Here is a 20,497-nt window from a genome sequence, read left to right as displayed (position 1 = left end):
CAATATTGTTTTGCTGAGTCTGTTTGCAATTGTTTGTATGTTTGTTTGCAGGTGAAGCCTTTGGGGGGAGAGGTAGATGGAGGTGTGGCTCATGACACGCTGGGCCTGCTCTGAAGAGAAGTGAAGTTGAATGGTGGAGGAGACTTGTGCTCTTTCCACCTGGCTCGCTGTCAAGTCACCTGGGTGATAAATTGTGCGGAGCCACTTTATTTGGGCTGTGAAGAACAACAAACCTTGCAGTGAAACCAATTTTGTTCCTTTAAATTCACTAAAAGTATATTTAATGTTCATTAAGTTTTTAGGTTAAACAACACCAAGTTATTATCAAATCATGGTAAGGACAAATCATGCTAATATGTGTGATTTATCATCACCCAAAATTGACTGGTGTATAGATTGATTTAAATGGCAAAATATGCTCTCAAGATGGCTATTTTGGAAGCATCTTGTTATTTCTGAGTTGGCGCAGCTGGAACTCCATAATCTGGTAAAACAACTTGCACCATAATATGTGAGGAGAGAACTAAAGTTCCCTGTGAGCATCATTGCCATTATTCTCAGTTTATGTGTTGGCTAATACAAATTTTTCATAGCAACAAACAAAATCACAAAAATTATATAAAAGTCCGAACATCGGTTACATAACCAGTAATAATACAGAAAATGAAAATATAAATGTTGTCATCTGATATCTGACCTAATAGCTTATCAGTAAATTCATATCATCAAAAACAACATGGTCTTGATTTCTCTGACTAGAAATTAATGGCTTGAATTGATCATTTCTGCAGATTGTAGCCTAAAAGAGAATCACAAAAAGGAATTGCATTTTTTGTCAAGGTTTTGTCATTTAGTTTTTGTTTTTTTTTTCCCTCTCTTTTGGTTTGCTTTGCTTTACTTTGGGGTGGAAAGACAATAACGAGGAAACATGGCTTCTAATGCAGTAAGTGCCAGTGATTTACAACTACAAAAATGAACGCTTCAGTTTACATAGTTTAGGGTAGGGCTTGAACGTATCATTTACATCCGGGTCACTCAGTTGAAGCTTCCGCTGGTTATTCTGCAGACCGCGGAGGTGCGCAACCTACAAATAAAAATCAAGTTTGTATTTAACTTAATTATGCCAAGGTACCAATTGTTCTTTGTGTTTCTTTCCTTTTGACTACCTAAAGCTAAGTAAGCTGAAGGACAAACGTGAAACTATTAAGATTTTAGTCAACGTAATACAAATTACAACATGGAGCTAATGTTAGCTCGCCATCTTAGCTGCTTATATTAGCATTTAATAAATGGTTTAAGCTGTCTAAAAACCAAGCTTTAAAGAACAAATCTGAAGAAGATACAGAACTTCTGAAGAATTGTTGGAAAAAGAAAAAAGGTAAGTGTGCCTATTTGGCTACCAACATGTCGTTTTCCCATGTATAAAATTAATAGGTAATGTGTCATAATAGTTTATCATTTAGAGGATAAGAATAAAAGAACTGTCTTGCTATTAAGGCGGTATCAAGTGCACTATTTACACAATTGCTAACATGCTGCAGAAAGGTAAAGTTATGTTTATGTAGCCTCTCTGAGAAAGTAATACTTGAAAAGTTAGGATGCTGTTTTGAAACTTGCCGGACATGACCAGCTTTTAAAGGGTTGCGTGGTCTTCAGGTATCTACAAAGCTTGTTGTTAAGTTTGCCAGATGGGATTTGGCAATGACCAGAGATATTTACTTGAATAAAGTAAACATATAATTTAAAAAAAAACAAACAAAAAAAACCCGACTTTAATTCATGTCTCCTAAACGGAATGTTTATATTGAGAAAACTTACATTGCTTGCTTGATGATAATGATTCAAATGATAAAAGAACCATCATAATTTCTTCTTATTGTTATTGTTATTATTATTACAATGTTATTGAAATATTGAAATCACATAACTTAAAGAAGCAAGTTGGAATTGGACAGAACCCACGTTTTGGTAGAAAACAGCAAAAAAAAAAAAAAATATGAACATGAAAACAATGTTGATGTTTGAAATTGATTCAAATTGTATATGACCCCAAGGCTGAAACAAATAAGAAATTGCTGCGTTAAAGAATTTTTTTCATCCTTAAGTCAGCGTATTCTTTAAAAAGAAAATGCTTATTATGAATATTATTTTATTTCTTGATATTATTTTAATTTGGCTATAATTAATGGGTAGATTTCTTCAATTTCTTCTGACTTTGTTTTTGCAGTTTGTTGTAGCCTTGGTAAGTTGTTTTAAAAAGGAAAAAAGGTATCTTCAAGTTTGATTTTGTATGCATGTCATAGCTGTTGTTGTTTGATTCTGATTTTTAAGAAAATTGTGTCCGAAAGCCCTCCTGCAGAGTTGTTCAAGTTGTTCAGAGTTGTGATGCATTGCAGTATTGTCCAAGTCACTCAGCAGTAGGGGATGCTTATGTAGCATATGTTTTCTTTGTAGCATGTCGGACTCTGACAGTGATGAGGACCAAGATCGTCCTTTTTCCATCACTGGCTTCCTCTTTGGAAACATTAATGAAGATGGACAGTTGGAGGGTGACAGTGTTCTGGACAATGTGAGTGTTTTATGTTTCTTTGTAGCTGTATTTAAGAGCTAAAAATTATAGGTTTTTTTTTATGTGTACTAGTTTAAACTTGATTATTTTGTAACTGTTATGAATTAAAAAAAATTCTGACTTTTTCTTCTTGCAACAGGAGTCCAAAAAACATTTAGCTGGTTTGGGCACTTTGGGTCTGGGCTCGCTCATTACAGAGATTACTGCTAATGAGGATGATGAAAAGGAGGGAAATAGAGACTCAAGTGTGGATTCAGAAGGCAAGATTAATTATATGATGGGTTTGATGTGAATATAGTTAAGAGCTTAACAGGATGATATTATCAATCTTTTCTTGTTTGCAGGTTGGGTGAAAAGCACTGAAGATGCAGTGGATTATTCTGACATTAGTGAGGTTGCTGAGGATGAGACCAAAAAGTACCATCAGGCCATGCGGTCTTTGCAGCCCAGCAGGAAAACAGGTGATCACCATACAGCTTGTTGGTGTCATAGATAGTGTTTGAATGTTAGATTATTGGTACAGTAACAGGAACTTGAAAATATAAATAATGCAAGTTCTGAAAGGAAAAAGATCTAGCTTTTTTCTTGTGAGTGATGAATTTCTCGAACTAAAAAAATAATTGCATAAAAATAGAAACTACCATTCGATTATAATTTTTTCTTATTCTTTATAAACAAAACATTCCTAGATTTGTCCCTTGTGCGGCCTTTTGCTTGTAACTGCATTGTCTTTTGCGAAGCTTTTTTGTATTTTCTTAAATCCTGTTTTTATTGAACAATTTTATTTTAGATGATGAGGACGACTATGACGCTGACTGTGAGGATATTGACTCCAAGCTTATGCCTCCTCCACCACCACCAAGTCTTCCTACATCTGTAAAGAAAGAGGAACCCTCAACTCAGAGTCCAAATGGTAAAATCAGATTTGCATGGAAAAATTACCTATTTGCTCACACACTCATCATGTTTCCTATAAGTTGACTATAATTTCTCGCCGGTCTAAACATGTCAGGTGACAGAAATGAAATAATACGGGTAAATCTCAGTAAATTAGAATATCATGAAAAAGTTAAATGTTTTTTGTCACTCATTTCAGAATGTGAAACCTATATGTTTTATAGACTCATTACACATAGAGTGAAACATTTCAAACATTTATTTCTTGAAATTTTGATGATTGTGGCTTATTGATAATTAAAACCCAAAATGCAGTGTCTCAAAAAGTTAGAATATTACATAAGATCAATGAAAAAAAGGATATTTTAAACAGAAATGTCAGGCTTCCAAAAAGTATGTTCATTTCCATGCACTCAATACTTGATTGGTCCTCCTTTGGCATGAATTACTGCATCAATGCAGCATGGCTATGGAAGCAATCAGCATGTGGCACCGCTCAGATGTAATGGAAGCCCAGGTTGCTTTGACAGCAGCCTTCAGGTCATCTACATAGTTGGGTCTGGTGTCTCTGGTCTTCCTCCTGACAAAACCCCTCAGATTCTCTGTGGGGTTCAGATCAGGTGAGTTTGTTGGCCAGTCAAGCACAGTACACCATGGTCATTGAAGCAGCTTTTGGTACCTTTGGCAGTGTGGGCAGGTGCCAAGTCCTGCTGGAAAATGAAATCGGCATCTCCATACAATGTCAGTAGAAAATTTCCTGGTAGATGCGGTGTTGACTGTGTACTTCAGAAAACACAGTGAACCAACACCAGCAGATGACATGGCTCCCCAAATCATCACAGACTGTGGAAACACTGGATTTCAAGCAGCATGGATTCTGTGTCTCTCCACTCTTCCTCCAGACTCTGGGGCCTTGATTCCCAAATGAAATGCAAAATTTGCTTTCATCTGAGAAACAGTCCAGTCCTTTTTCTTCTCAGCCCAGGTGAGATGCTTCTGTCTCTGGTTCAGGAGAGGCTTGACACGACGAATGTGACATCTGTAGCCCATGTCTAGCATTCATCTGTGCGTTGTGGCTTTTGATGCGCTGAGTCCAGCTTCAGTCCACTCCTTGTGAAGCTCCCCAAATTCTTGAATGGATGTTGCTTGACAATCCTCTCAAGGCTGTGGTTATCCCTTTTGCTGGTGCACCTTTTCCCTCCACTCAACTGTTCATTGATGTGCTTGGAAACAGCACTCTGTGAACAACCAGTTTCTTTAGCAATGACCTCTTGTGGCTTTCTGTCCTTGTGCAGGGTGTCAGTGATCATCTTCTGGACATCTGTAAAGTCAGCAGTCTTCCCAATGATTGTGTAGCCATCTGACCCAGACTGAGAGACCATTTAAAGGTTTAGGATACCTTTGTAGGTGTTTTGAGTTAATTAGTTGATTAGGGTGTGACACCATGACTTTCTAAGACTTAAGTTTTTCACAATATTCTAATTTTCAGAGACACTATATTTTGGGTTTTCATTATCTATAAGCCACAATTATCAAAAGTAAATGTTTGAAATGTTTTAATCTATGTGTAATAAGTCTTTATAATATATGGATTTCACATTCTGAAATGAGTGAATAAAAAATATTGAACTTTTTCATGATATTATAATTTATTGAGATGTACCTGTATATCTTAAATATCTCAACTGCTTCTGTAATATGTCTCTCTCTCTATGCAGTTGGGGAAGATGGTGATGGAATCATTCTGCCCTCTATCATTGCCCCATCCTCTACTGCTGATAAGGTCGATTTCAGCAGCTCCTCAGACTCTGAGTCAGAAACTGACCGTCCGTACCAAGGCTCAGGAGCTGGAGGCGCCCCAGACAGACTCACCCTCCCTCTTGCTGGCATTATGCAAAAAGATGCCGCTAAAGCACTGCCAGGTGTCACGGAGCTCTTTCCGGAGTTTAGGCCCGGAAAGGTACAGAATCTTTACAAGCACAAGATAAAAATGATCGTTTATTTTCATCGCCATCATTCTGAATTAAAGCTGCACACTTTAACCTATTTTATCTGACATACTTACAGGTGCTTAGATTCTTACGACTCTTTGGTCCGGGAAAGAACATGCCATCAGTCTGGAGAAGTGCCCGTAGAAAAAAAAAGCGCAAACACAGAGACCCTCAGCCTGGAACGCCTCCTCCAGAAGGAGAGACCCCAGAGCACAGCCTAGAGAAGAAATCTGGATGGGTTTATGAGTATGCAGCCCCTCCACCTCCAGAGCAATGTCTTTCTGATGATGAGGTAAATCTTCCTGTGTTACAACCTACAGTTGGCTCTTGAGATGTCAGAAGCCTGGCAGTGACTTAACAGCAAATTGAACATATTTTGTTTTATTCATGTATTTTTTATGCTGTTTAGATCACAATGATGGCTCCAGTAGAATCAAAGTTCTCACAGACTTGTGGTGATGGAGACAAGGAGGCTGAATCTCGACCTAAAGTAGCAGAATGGAGATATGGTCCAGCCCAGCTCTGGTATGACATGCTAGGTGTCCCAGAAGATGGAAGTCATTTCAACTATGGGTTCAAGCTCAAGATAAAAGAGTCCAGTGAGCTTCAGAAGCAAGACGTGCCTAAAGAAATAGTGGAACCTACTCAAGAGGTACGTAGACCTGGGCCTCTGTCTGTTTAACAAGGAACTTGTACCAGCTGCAGTAATAATATTATGTATACTTTACCTTTAGGTTCAGAGTCTTGAAGATAACCATGATGACAATGGTGATAACGTTGATGGAGATAAAGAAAAACTCGCTCTAGAGAATGAGCTTTTCCTGATGGTCACTCAGCTGCAGTGGGAGGACGATATTATTTGGAACGGAGAGGATGTAAAACACAAAGGCACCAAGACTCAGCGAGCCAGCCTGGCAGGATGGCTTCCGTCTAGCATGACCCGCAATGCCAACGCTTATAATGCACAGCAAGGTAAGATATCAACAGGAAATACAGAATTAAATCTTGTATTGGCTTGTTTTTATTACACTGCCAGCACACTATACATTTTACCAATAATAAGTTAAATTTGCACTTTATGTCATAGTCTATTGTATTCTAAATTTGATATGTTTAATCCTTGAGGTCTGTCAAGAAGTAATTCCCAGTTGGTGCCACCAACACCTCCACCTATTCCTAAGATTTCTTCCATTTCTGGCTCTAAACGGGACAAAAACAGCCATGACAGTCAAAGTGAGTTGATCATGTAACAGAAAATTGTTTTATTCAGCTTTTTTTTTTTTTTTTTATCTCAAGCAACTCTCTACTTATCGTTGTTTTTCTTTTTGTTTTGTTCTGTTTTTTGGTTTTTTTTTTTTTTTTTCAGTCTCTCAAGAAGAAGACTGTCCCTGGTTCTCTATTTTTCCCATTGATAATGAGGAGTTGGTGTATGGTCGCTGGGAGGACAACATTATCTGGGATGACCAGGAGATGGATCACTTCCTCGCACCACCTGTTCTCACATTGGACCCCAATGATGAGAATATAATCCTAGGTATATTCAAGATATTCAAAATTAGCAGTCCTTTTAACATAAACAGCAACTTTTCCTCTGTCTTTTCCAAAATGAGTGGATTTCAGAATTCACCATAACTAACTTTAATATTTTTTAGATACATGCTAAGCTGTTGTGTCTTGTAGAAATTCCTGATGAAAAGGAGGAAGCCACCTCCCACTCACCTTCAAAAGAAAATAAGAAGGAAACTGCAATCAAGAAGAGCCGCATCCTGCTGGGGAAAACAGGAGTGATAAAAGATGAGCCACAGCAGGTATATTGCCTCATCAAGGCGAGCAGAGGCATATGCTTCATTAAGAAAAACAACAGACTGGAAACTGGGGTTTTAAAATACCATTTTGATTAGACAACAGAAATCTGAAAATATATCCCAAAATTACAAAAATCAGAGATGCATGATAAATGTATATTTTTGCATCTCAGGCTCCATTGTGTTTAGCAAATTTATTCTGTAGCATTAACCATTTAGCTTTATGGCAATACGGCATTATTTTGAGTGGGAAATATTTCTTTCTCTTAACACAGAACATGTCCCAACCTGAGGTGAAGGACCCCTGGAACCTCTCCAACGATGAATTCTACTATCCCAAACAGCAGGGTCTCAGGGGAACCTTTGGTGGTAACATCATTCAGGTGAGAAGGAACCATCACACCAAAGGAAAGCTTGCAGAATGTGATCCAATAAGGGACAGCTTTAAATTAATACTTATACTAGGATTTGTGTGGCAGAATCTTATACAAGTATGTACATATTTAGAATAACAACATAATTGTACACTGTCCTTCTTGAACAGCACTCTATTCCAGCACTTGAGCTGAGGCAGCCCTTCTTCCCCACTCACATGGGTCCCATGAAGCTTCGCCAGTTCCATCGAGCAACTCTTAAGAAGTACTCATTTGGTGCTTTAGCTCAGCCGGGCCCCCATGCTGTGCAGCCGCTGCTCAAACACATAAAGAAGAAGGCCAAGGTGGACATCTGCTCAAAACAAGCATTGTTTCTCTGTGAATGTGACCATCTTGTCTTATCCATTTACGTATTAATAATAATGTTGAGCTGACTTAATATGTCTTTGGCATAGATGCGAGAGCAAGAACGGCAGGCATCAGGAGGTGGAGACATGTTCTTCATGCGAACGCCACAAGACTTGACTGGCAAAGATGGAGATCTGATTCTGGCAGAGTACAGTGAGGAGTACCCTCCTCTCATCATGCAAGTCGGCATGGCTACCAAGATCAAAAACTACTACAAAAGGGTGAGTGTAGTGTTTGTTTTGCATTTAGCTTGTTTCTCTTACGTGACAAACTAGCCAATAAAAATATGAGCTCTGGTGGAGTTTTTATGTCATGTCCTGTAAGTAGATAAAGTTGTTCAAATCTGATGCCACTCTTTTCTGTTCTTCAGAAACCTGGAAAAGATCCTGGAGCACCTGACTGTAAATATGGAGAGACTGTGTACTGCCACACATCCCCTTTCCTGGGTTCTCTGCATCCTGGACAACTGCTCCAGGTCTGTACCGCCTGAATGATGTACACTCAGTACACATACAGAAGGAGTCCAGTGTCGTATCTTACATGTACTTTACATGTATATTTAGGTCAGTTTTCAGAGAGCTTGTGGATGCGTAGCTACCTGGAAACTTTGGGGGGACTTGTTGTACAGTAAAGCTGACGTGACCAGCAAAAATGACAAAAAAAGAAGAATCTGCTCTGTATTTAATGGCCAAACAGACCACAGATATCTAGTGTGACGCCTTTTTCTGTCTCTTTTTGTTAATGTGCATTATCATGATCTTGTTCATCGTTGCCATGTTTGCTGTTGTCTGAAACCGACATAATAATTCAGAAGCGAGCTCTAAACTCTACACTGCCCTCTATTGGACTGACAACCATGCCAATGTAAAGGAAGCATTAGACCAGGGGTCCCCAAAGTCCGTCCTCAAGAGCCGCTGTCCTGCAGGTTTTCGGTGTATCCCTGTTCCAACATACCTGGCATGTATTAAAGGGTCCAACAGCCAATGAAGTTCTGCACAATGAGGAATGAGTTTGAGCCAGGTGTGTTGGAACAGGGATACATGGCAAACCTGCAGGATTGTGGCCCTCGAGGACTAGAACTGGACACCCCTGCATTAGACGATGTGAGCAGTGCTGTTTAACAACATTTCAAAGGAGCTTAAATATTCATCTGCATATTTTACCTAGGGAGTATAAATAAGCCTTCATTCAAAAATAATATTTAACTTATGTTTAGGCATGAAACACCTCCGACTTGTTATGACAAATTACATGATAGTGTGTTCTTTTCTTCTAGGCATTTGAAAACAACCTCTTCCGTGCTCCAATCTACCTGCACAAGATGCCAGAAACAGATTTCTTGGTTATACGGACTCGTCATGGCTACTACATTAGAGAGCTGGTGGATATTTTTGTTGTTGGTCAGGAGTGCCCCTTGTTTGAAGTTCCTGGGCCAAACTCTAAACGAGCCAATACTCACATCAGAGACTTCCTGCAGGTATGCTAATGTGGCCAAATCCCTCCAGAATCATCAGTGGTTGTTGTTTTAAGTTCTCAGCTGTGACATCTGTTGTTGGCAGGTATTCATTTATCGATTGTTCTGGAAGAGCAAGGATCGTCCTAAAAGAATCCGTATGGAAGATATCAAGAAAGCTTTTCCCTCTCACTCAGAAAGCAGCATCAGAAAACGGCTCAAACTTTGTGCTGACTTCAAGCGTACAGGTACTCCTAATCCGATTTTCCCATTTTACAAATACCCAATCCTTCTACTCGCCTCCGCTGTTCGCATCCCATCAGAGGTGTGAGCAGAGGAGGTGAGGACAGATGCAAGAAACAAAGCAAGTTGTCAACCACACAATAAAACTTTGGTTTTAATTTCATATATTAAATAAACATGAAATATAAACGTGTCATCAGACTTAATTTATTTCAGCCTACAGATATATTTAATTATTTCTGTCAGTAAATTGTTGTGACAAAGTATACATTTTCTGTTGATGCACTCACAATGGGAGACTAATTTATCAAACCCCTTCCAGAAGTCATGGAAGCCAAAAATACTCAAGCAAGGTTTATTCCCATCTACCAGCAAGCTTCTTTTCTTGTCATTCTTCAAAACATTTGGTAATGAATAATTTACAGATCACATACAGGATTATCTAGAAGGTAAGTTGTACAGTGGCAGTATAAGGAGATTGGATATGGCTCTCCACTATCACAAACTAATTGGTAATAAAATATTGAAAAGAAATATCTGCTTTTTTTTGCTTTCACTAATCTTGTAAATGAGCAAAAAAAGAAAGAATGATGAAGTTCCCTTTGCTCTTGCTAGGAATGGACTCCAACTGGTGGGTGTTGAAGAATGATTTCAGATTGCCCACAGAAGAGGAAATCAGAGCCATGGTGTCTCCGGAGCAGTGCTGTGCTTACTACAGCATGATGGTGGCAGAGCAGAGGCTCAAGGTAACATTTTGCTATCAAATAACTTCTGGTTGTATCCAAAAGTAAATACTGATGCTGTTTCACCACAATAACTGGGCCTCTTCAGGATGCTGGATACGGTGAGAAATCTTTCTTTGCTCCAGAAGAGGAGAATGAAGAGGACTTTCAAATGAAGATTGATGACGAGGTAATGATGAAATTGTTCCATCTTCATGACATTAACTGTTCCAAACTTGAAGTAATGTAAAAAAAATTCACATCTATTTTTATCCTGTGTTACATCATGCTGTAGGTGCGAACAGCTCCTTGGAACACAACCAGAGCCTTTATTTCTGCCATGAAGGGCAAGTGCCTGTTGGAGGTCACAGGTGTGGCAGATCCTACAGGATGTGGAGAGGGTTTCTCTTATGTGAAAGTTCCCAACAAGCCCACTCAACAAAAGGTTTTTCTTCTTCCCTTTTTCACTTTTACACACACTGTCTGTTTTATGTTGTTAACTTTTGTTTCATGTTTTGTTTTGTTTCCCAGGATGACAAAGAGCCCCAGCCTGTTAAGAAAACAGTAACAGGGACAGATGCTGATCTGAGGAGACTCTCGCTGAAGAATGCCAAACAGCTGCTTCGCAAGTTTGGTGTTCCAGAGGAAGAAGTAAGACTGATATGACATAATCTGTACATGATCTTTTTTCTTTAATGATCTTTTTATTTATCACAGTAGTCTACAACTTATATTAATCTTACTTACATCTGTCCTTGTCTCGTGTATTTACTCAAAACTTACCAATAAAGTTGTTTTAGTGTCACATTTTTTTTCAATCCTGTACAAGTTCTAGTCTTTTTGTCTTCATGTCAGATCAAGAAGCTCTCCCGCTGGGAGGTTATCGATGTGGTGAGGACCATGTCCACTGAGCAGGCGCGCTCGGGTGAAGGTCCCATGAGCAAGTTTGCAAGAGGCTCTCGTTTCTCTGTTGCTGAACACCAAGAGCGTTATAAGGAGGAGTGTCAGAGGATCTTTGACCTACAGAATAAGTGAGACTCTTATTAGCTCTGCGTGTGTCCATGATTCTGCCTGTGCAGATGTAAAGTTCTTTTTCCTGTTGTGCCCCCCACCCCCATCCCAGAGTGCTGGAGTCGACAGAAGTCCTCTCAACAGATACAGACAGTAGTTCAGCAGAAGACAGCGACTTTGAGGAGATGGGTAAAAACATTGAGAACATGCTGCAGAACAAAAAGACCAGTTCCCAGCTTTCCCGTGAGAGGGAGGAGCAGGAGAGGAAGGAACTGCAGAGGATGCTGATGGGTGAGGAGAGCGATCGGGACAACAAGGCACGCAAGGAACGACGCAAAGGCTTGTGTAAGTTTATGTTTCTGATGGTGAACAAGGCCTTATTGATAAACCAAGTACACATATTATCTGACAGACTGCCTTTGATTGTAAATCTTCGTTCTCCTGGCTTTGTAGCCAGTGCCTTATCCACCAGCTCCCACAAAGATGATGACACATCCTCCGTCACGAGCCTAAACTCCTCAGCTGGACGCCGACTCAAGATCTATCGCACCTTTAGAGATGAGGATGGCAAAGAATATGTGCGATGTGAGACAGTGCGTAAAGCTGCAGTCATCGATGCCTACACTAGAATCAGAACCACCAAAGATGATGAATTCATGTAAGTTTTTTCTTTTTTCAGTCAAATTCAGAGTCCTGTTTCAGGGAGGGATTTTGAATGACTATATTGTCTCAAGGCTACTTTTTCCTGACCGATGGAACAAACAACATCCAGATAGTCAAAAACTAGCGTTGTATCTGCAGATTTGAAATAAAGACAGGATGCAAGTTCTAGCTGTCCTTTCAACATGTACAAAACATCACAATATTTATTTAGTAAAGTTTTTTTTATTTTATCTTGCCAACCGACTCCGTTTTCAGACTTTTATCTAGTTTTAAAATAAAATTCAAATATAAAATTTAGCTCAATGCCCTCATATTTTGACATATGCCAAAAACAACTGGCTTTTCTCTCTCTCTCTCTCTCTCTCTCTCTCTCTCTTTTTTATTATTATTACTTCCACCAAGGAGGTGGCGGACGTATATTCAAAAAGTACTGGATGGATTTTTTAAATTTTTTTTTTTTTTTTTTTTTCTGACAATGCATCCTGTTCTGACTTAGATTCCAAATCATAGATTTTGGGAGTGATCAAAGAATATTTTGAAGGATTCTTTATCATTGTAAGATAAGGACATTTTCAATATCAATGCATTTAACTCTAAAAAATAAATAGAAAAAATACAGAAGTTCCCAACAGGTTTTATAAGATAAAGAATTTCGATCTGGATCCCAGCTAAACTATAAATACTTATGTTCAGAACAGAAAAAATGTGGGATCTTTTGAATTTTCATCATTGCATGAAAAGATATTAAGATATTAATGTGAAAAAACATCATAATACAGCCACGACACCGTGGACTCATTATGAATGTATCTAAGAATCCAGTGGTGTATACATATGAAATGAATGTAGGACTTTAACATAAGGTGGAAATGAGCTCCTTCGTGGAGGTCTGCACTATTCCAGTGTTTTTCAAGTTATCTATGTTACTCAAAAGACAACCGGAGTCACCCTACTAGTAATGTATTCTATTCGAATAATATAACCTACCGTTTGTATATTTTTTATACCATCCGTATATAACGTTGCATATTAATAACATTGTATAAAAATAACGTTACAGAATATCTCTATCTTTTAAAGAGTCCCTTTAGTCCACAATTTCTTCCAGGTCACGCACAAAATTTAATGGAATTTAAGTTTGACTGAGACCCATTCTCAGAAAAAAAAACCCAGCAAAAATCCGCCCAGTAGTTTTTGCATGAAATTGCTTCCAGACAGATAAATGTGGACAAAAACACAAACTCCGTGGAGGAGGCACTAATAAGCTTTGATCTGGTTATGTGAACTTTACACTTGATGAATATGTTTAGGTTTAGTCTGAAATTACTTTGAATGATTGTTAAGTTACTGTTTTTCCTCCATATGTTGGAAATGCAAAAGTGCAACATCTCACCAGACACCAGCTAAGGAACCAATAGAAAGACATATGACGTATATTTTGTATGAAGTTAATGTGTGATGTTGTTGATTGTGACTTTTTGTAATTTCAGACGAAAGTTTGCCTTATTTGATGAGCAGCACAGAGAAGAGATGAGGAAGGAGCGTCGGCGTATTCAAGAGCAGCTCAGAAGGCTGAAGAGAAACCAAGAGAAGGACAAGATAAAGGGACCCCCAGAGAAGAAGGCCAAGAAGGTCAAAGAGAGACCAGACCTCAAGGTAAAAGTAAGATTGCTAATTCAGTTCTATAGTCATTTCTAAATACTAATCGGAGGCTAAGAAGCATTTTTGGTATTTACTATCTTGATTTGTAGTTGTGCTTTTTAGGGGTAATGAATTTGTAGCACATGTTGATTATTATCGTGTTCCTTAATATTTGCATCTTTTCCCTAGCTGAAGTGCGGAGCATGTGGAGCTATTGGACACATGAGGACCAACAAATTTTGCCCACTGTACTATCAAACCAACGCCCCACCCTCAAACCCAGTTGCCATGACAGAGGAGCAGGAAGAGGAGCTGGAAAAAACAGTGATCCATAATGACAATGAGGAGCTGATCAAGGTGGAGGGCACTAAGATTGTGCTGGGCAAACAGCTCATTGAAAGGTAATGAGGTGGTTGTTTCACACGTTGCGTAAAATGTATATATATTTAAAAATCTAAATCAGGGGATGTTCTGCACCGTTTAAATTCTAGCTGCTAATGTATTTTTCCTTCTGCAGCGCCGATGAGGTGCGCAGAAAGTCTTTGGTGCTTAAGTTCCCCAAGCAACAGCTGCCACAGAAGAAGAAGAGACGGGTAGGAAGTGCAGTCCACTGTGATTACCTCAATGTAAGTACTGTTTATGCAGCATGTTGTGGCACATTAAGTCTGTATAGCTGTCTCTTTTTTTTTTTTTAACACAGTTTATGTTCTTTGATTATTGGCAGAAGCCACACAAGGCGATCCACCGCAGACGCACCGATCCCATGGTTACATTGTCTTCAGTGCTAGAAAGCATAATCAATGACATGCGGGATCATCCCAATGTAAGATATGCCCGGCAGGCCCACAATATCTTTGATCCCATACACCTTGTTTGTCGTCTTATCTTGTTTGTCTCTTCAATGTAGACGTACCCCTTCCACACGCCTGTTAATGCCAAGGTTGTGAAAGACTACTATAAGATAATCACTCGGCCCATGGACCTACAAACGCTCAGAGAGAATGTACGCAAACGGATGTACCCATCGAGGGAGGAGTTCCGTGAAGCTGTGGAGCTCATTGTTAAAAATAGTGCCACCTACAATGGTAATGTTAAAAGAATATTTTAAAAACATCTTAAACTTTAAATGTAACTCATTTACACTGGAATTAAATACACAGATCAGTGTGTTAACGTTTATCTTGTGTTTTTTGTTTTGTTTTGTTTTTTTTATCAGGAGCAAAACATCCCATAACACAGGTGGCACAGTCCATGCTGGACCTGTGTGATACTAAATTGAAAGAGGTGAGCAAATTTTAACAGATTTTTGTCTTTTTCACATCTTCCTACAGTTTCCATTAGATTTCATGTTAAACATCAAATGTCTGTTTGTGAGTACAGAAGGAGGACAGACTGGTGAGGCTGGAGAAAGCCATCAACCCCTTGCTCGATGATGATGATCAAGTGGCCTTCTCCTTCATCTTGGACAACATTGTAACACAGAAAATGATGGTGGTTCCTGATGTAAGTAATGCTGGTAGATTTGAGGGTTGTTATCAGTGGAAATTTGGATAATCATTCTTCCACCCTCACCCTCTTTTAGTCGTGGCCGTTCCATCACCCCGTCAACAAAAAGTTTGTGCCAGATTATTATAAGGTAATAGTAAATCCCATGGATTTGGAGACCATCAGGAAGGTGAGATGCTTCTCAGATATTTGTTTTACACTGCATAGTAATTTTCAGATTTTGCAGAAATAAATAGAAATTTAGCTAAAATAACTGGATGTTTGTTGTTGTTGTTTGTGGTTCAACAGAACATCTCCAAACATAAATACCAGAATCGGGATGCTTTCCTCTCAGATGTCAGTCTAATCCACACCAACAGCATCAAGTACAATGGTAATTATCACTACTGTTACCTCGACCACGCAAGTTTCTCCTCATAAGTAGTTCACTGAGGGCAGCCTACACACTCTGCTACTTTAACCACCTCATAAATTCAATGAAATTTAGAAACAGGTATCTGATAAACTTGGCAGCAAATTCATGTTTGATGTCTGTGTCCATGATACCTGCTGAATTGTGGTAAGTCATGTCTCAAGTGCAATACTTCAAATATCAAGTTGAAAGTTTCTGAGCTGAAAGACTAAATAGTTCCTGGCTAGCTTTGGTCACAGTATCACAGTTTCATTACACTTTTGTTTTGCCTGAAACTGGACTATTGTTTTAATGGTGTTACCACAATTCATTCACATTTTTCATTTTGGATTTTGGACAGCTGAACATCGCAGTGTTTAGCTTCATTATCTTAACATGAGCTCTAAGGTTAGGCAAAACATGACTGCAGTGTTATTGATTGTGTGTTTTCAACAGGTCCAGACAGCCCTTACACTAAGACGGCCCTGGATATTGTTAATGTGTGTAAGCAGACCTTGTCAGAGGTACGTTGAGTCTGATTTTAGCTGATTCTTTGCAGAGAGTAGCATTTGACTGGTTTGACTATACTGGTAAAGCCACCACAAAGCAATGTTGGGAACCAAGAGAGGCAATTCTTAAACTTAAGCTTTTATTAAGTCTCATATTCCTAATATATGGCTAACCCTCTTTTTTTTTTTTCCAACCCACTATTTTAGATAGTTTTACTCAAGTAGCACAACCAGTTTATAAAAGAAACTTTCTGTACTTTTAAACTGGGAGAATAGCTGCAATGGTTTGATAGTAAATGGTGAAAACAGAGGCAGCATGTTTGACTAAGATTTATCTTAGTTCTTTTCAATCTTTTACATGGTTGTTTGAATGAATCCATCTCTGTTGTGAGTTGTAATTGAGATGACACAAATACTATAACACTATTTATGTAAATATGTTAAAAAGTAATCCACCTACTACCTACTCATCACTTAAGGTGTAATGATTTAATTCATAATTTGAGATATATTTCTCTCTTTTTTTCCTTTTTCTTTCCATAAGCATGAAAAGGTGTTGTTCAAATGTTCTTTATTATATTTTAGTACGATGAGCACTTGACGCAGCTGGAGAAAGACATCTGCACTGCTAAGGAAGCAGCTCTGGATGCAGCAGACTTGGAAAGTCTGGACCCAATGACACCTGGGCCATACACACCCCAGGTAAGAGCATTCATAGCCCAGTTTTGCTTCTGGCATGGTAACTGGTGATATTCTGGGTATTTTTTTCCACACTGTTAGTAGACTTACATTAGCCTTTTTATATTCAGCCTACACAAGTGTCAGAGTAGTTGAGTACTTTCCTTGCCACACCTTGTAGTGCTTCTCCTGTCCTTTCTTTCCTTGATCACTGTACTAACACTCCCTTCCAGATTGTTGCATTGTTTCTGTACTGTCTAGTTTCTTCACTTCTTTCTCCCAACTTGTTTTTTCCTTCACTCCTGCCCCCATGTCCCGTCTCTCCATTTGTGTATGCCACTCTGTGGTGCTGGCCAGCCTGCTGATCTGTTTGACAGTGGGGCTTCAGGGAGTCTGCCCAGAGAGCCCAGCAGCCTTTTCTCTGAAGGACCTCTAGTGGTTGCTCCAGAGAAGAGAGGGGGGCAGGTATGGAGAGAGACTGAAATAAGGCTTGCAACCACATGCCACCTCTCCTCAGACAATGCTCACGGCGTCCAGCTTGATTGGTTTTTCTTTTGTTTGTTGTTTTTTTTGTTGTGTTTTATTTGTGTACCTACTTATTTGTAGGTTGTTTGCGACACAAGAACTTGATAGTAAGGAATGATGCTTTGTCGTGCTCTGAAAGCTTTTACCTTTCTGGTTTTCAGGGACGGCACCTCAGACGACCTGGAGAAGAGGAATCAGATGTTGATATTGAGGGCTTTGAGGAGGATGATGATGGCAAACCCAAAACTCCTGCCCCTGTAATAAATTTGACATAACATATTTTATATATATTATGAAATGGCAATTTTCTCTCTCTCTCTTTCTCTCGATAGCTAGATAGATAGATATGTGTGTACCAATTTTACTTTATCATCCAGCTGCATGTTTACATGGGTACTCAGTATGCCTAAAAAATAATTTATTCAAATGAATATCTTTTAATCCTTTGTGTGCTTGTTTGTTCAATCGTGTTTACTTTGTTTTGTGTGACCTGTTTTTCTAGGCAGAAGATGCTGAAGGAGACCTGGAGGACGACGATGATGATGAAATGGAGATGTTGCTGCCACCTCGCAGGAGAGTGCATGATCAGGACGAAGATGAGGAGGAAGAGGAAGACGATGGGGAACATGGACGATCTAGTCACCCACCTCAAGCCAGCGTGCTTTATCAGGACTTGCTCATGTCTGATGGAGAGGATGATGCCAGCGAAGAGGAGGGGGACAACCCTTTCTCCTGTGAGTCCACTACTGATGCTGAGGAAAAAACTGAGTATCTTATGATATTTTCCACAGTTGCTTTATGCTTTCAGAAAGTCTGAATGTTTTAGACTCACAAATATGCTGCCTTCTTTTTTGGTGCGAGTAGAAGACACGTTCCCAAATTACTTGTGTAAAATGTTGTGATGGATTCTGTGTCCTTGCAGCTATACAGCTGTCAGAGAGCGGCAGCGACTCTGACAGGGAAATTGACATGCGACCCGCCCCTCCACGGAGGGCTCAGGACACGGCCCGCATGGGCATGGAGCAGGACGAGAGCATGATGTCATATGAAGGAGATGGGCAGGATGAACCACCTATGGAAGACAGCAATGTCAGGTATAACAGGCCATTAAGTTTCTCTTTGTGAAAACTATTCCACACTTTGAAGCAAACATTTTTGGCAGGCTGAAAGTGTTAATGGAGGAAAATAAGCTGTTACACTTTCTATTTATTTCTTAAATCACTGAACCGCCTGCAGATCTGTGGTTTACAGCTATATTATCCTGGTGGATGCTTCATTTCTTCATAAAGTATTTAAAATGTGGTGTTTCTTCACTAACACTGCTCTGTGGTTTTCCTGAATACTTGTCTCAGTTACGGCAGCTACGATGAGACGGGAAGTCGGAGTCAGTTGCAGGCATCCAGCATGGGGAACGGAGACGAATATGGCATCAGTGAGGAGGAGGAGGAAGATGAAGAAGATGAAGCACGGAGGAGAGGCCCAGCTGTGCTCTCCCAGGTCCAGCTCAGTGAAGATGAGGAGAGTGAAGAGTTTAGATCGATTGGAGGCGACAGTGACATGGACTCTGATAATTAGTCTGATTTTGTCCTTGTAGATGCACGATCCTGAAAACATCCCACTTTTCAAAATAGAGAAATGCTATTTCTCAGGTAAATATGTACATTGGTTTCCTTGTAAATGGTAGTTAATTTTTTTACAGCTCTGATAAACCTATAAAATACAAAGCAGAACATTGTAAATATCACTTTGAGCATTTTATGTAGAATATTGTTCATTGGATCTCATAGAGGTTGTGTGCTCTCTTGTTTATTTGTTTTGTGCACATCGGCAATAAATAATGTATTTCTACTCCATGTTTTAAAACTTGAATAAACAGACTAAAAAAAGAAAAAAAATCTAAAAGTATTTTTCTTTTATTTCTAGCAGTAATTAAATCCTGTCTATGCTCATGAACAAACCTTTAAGCTTTTATGTTACTCACCATAATTACTGTGATCATCCATATAAACATGACTTTATTCTAAGTGTTAAGTTATGACCAGTTACAATAATAAGAGAAGATTAACTTATGAGCACATATTTTCTTTATCATGTTTGTGTTATTTGTCTTCCGTATAAATGGTGATCGTATTGTTCATGGAGATTTCATGCATTTATTACTACAGTCAGCTAATATTTTAGCTCTCAATGAAAAGCAGAGGATACTGAGCAATACACTGTACTTGTAATACACTAATCTTCAAATATATATATATATATTTTGAGGTATACTTATAAAAGTTATGAGGCTTAGAAAAGTTAAACATTGGCCAAATTTGGCCTCAATAAGTAGAAACGCTTCAAGCAAAGTGCACCTTTCCTCACAGCTGCAACAAGTTGACTTAAGAGTTAAACCAAATCATGCTCGTCATCCTATTGAGAAGACGAAGCCACTGCATTGTCGCTGAACAGCTTTGAGGAAGCCGACACACCTCGATTCCTGGTCCTGTCATTTCCTATTACACAGTGTTTACGTCTGTATTTACCGGATGGCAAACTGAACACTTCCTGTTGCAACCACTGCAGAAAGTACTTCCTTCAGCAGTCTGCCACCATCAAGAGATGTTTAGCTGCAAATTCACACTCATATCTGCTCTTAAATCTTTGGAATATGATTGAGAAATAACGTATTTGGGCATGTATGATTGTAATGACTGATCATGCAGCACTTAACTAAAACGTCTCCATGGGTTAATTTAACAACATAAAAGTGATCTTGACTACTCACTACACTTAGTTTGCAGTACTACACAAAATAATATGAAGTTCCTTAGTGAAAGAATAACATCCATTTTTCCTCACTTTCCCCTTTTTAATGATAAACAACATACAGGTTTTTACATACAGTTTATCATACTATTTATTATACTATAAAGCATTCTAACACAAACTTCCTTCTTTTTACAGTCCAAGGATGTTTATGTAATTATGCAAGTCAGTCATGCAAGCTGCTTAGAGTGCTGTATCTTAAGTTCTTAAAGTACTAATTGTGCATTGCTACTGGTGATTTAAAAGGGGTTCCCTGGTATGATTTTTCAATGCTGAATTGGTTGGACACATCTGCCCCACGCT

The 20,497-nt window shown here is 39.0% G+C and overlaps 1 protein-coding gene across 4 annotated transcripts; it reads left to right on the top strand.

The window, feature by feature from the left end:
• Positions 1–1,097: 1,097 nt before the first annotated feature.
• Positions 1,098–19,263, top strand: taf1 (TAF1 RNA polymerase II, TATA box binding protein (TBP)-associated factor). Of its 4 annotated transcripts, none has more exons than XM_079248103.1 (41): positions 1,098–1,378; positions 2,455–2,569; positions 2,709–2,829; positions 2,914–3,030; positions 3,360–3,482; positions 5,185–5,426; positions 5,534–5,749; positions 5,867–6,109; positions 6,192–6,429; positions 6,583–6,690; positions 6,824–6,991; positions 7,138–7,265; positions 7,538–7,645; positions 7,807–7,980; positions 8,092–8,265; positions 8,415–8,519; positions 9,321–9,521; positions 9,604–9,745; positions 10,356–10,486; positions 10,572–10,652; positions 10,758–10,907; positions 10,994–11,113; positions 11,318–11,493; positions 11,586–11,818; positions 11,927–12,131; positions 13,627–13,792; positions 13,967–14,178; positions 14,295–14,403; positions 14,502–14,600; positions 14,685–14,862; positions 14,994–15,061; positions 15,158–15,280; positions 15,360–15,452; positions 15,572–15,656; positions 16,131–16,198; positions 16,769–16,885; positions 17,219–17,326; positions 17,548–17,643; positions 17,889–18,120; positions 18,309–18,480; positions 18,739–19,263. In XM_079248103.1, the coding sequence occupies exons 2-41, from the start codon at positions 2,456–2,458 to the stop codon at positions 18,959–18,961; spliced, it is 5,967 nt and encodes a 1,988-aa protein (XP_079104229.1). In that variant the 5' UTR covers positions 1,098–1,378; position 2,455; the 3' UTR covers positions 18,962–19,263. The 4 variants fall into 4 exon arrangements, with proteins under 4 accessions (XP_079104229.1, XP_079104228.1, XP_079104231.1 ...); XM_079248102.1 differs by having other exon boundaries at positions 13,627–13,798; XM_079248105.1 differs by lacking the exon at positions 17,219–17,326.
• The last annotated feature ends 1,234 nt before the right edge of the window (positions 19,264–20,497 follow it).

This window comes from Telmatherina bonti (assembly GCF_933228915.1).
Source record: "Telmatherina bonti genome assembly, chromosome: 10".
NCBI lineage: Eukaryota > Metazoa > Chordata > Actinopteri > Atheriniformes > Telmatherinidae > Telmatherina > Telmatherina bonti.
Note: the sequence above shows the minus strand (reverse complement) of the source record. Positions and strands in the feature narration are given on the sequence as shown.

Coding starts and splice junctions, on each gene's coding strand:
- taf1 (XM_079248102.1), top strand. CDS start 2,456: ATGTCGGACTCTGACAGTGATGAGGACCAAGATCGTCCTTTTTCCATC. Junction 6,110..6,191: donor TAGTGGAACCTACTCAAGAG/GTACGTAGACCT, acceptor CTTTACCTTTAG/GTTCAGAGTCTTGAAGATAA. Junction 11,819..11,926: donor GGAACGACGCAAAGGCTTGT/GTAAGTTTATGT, acceptor CTGGCTTTGTAG/CCAGTGCCTTATCCACCAGC.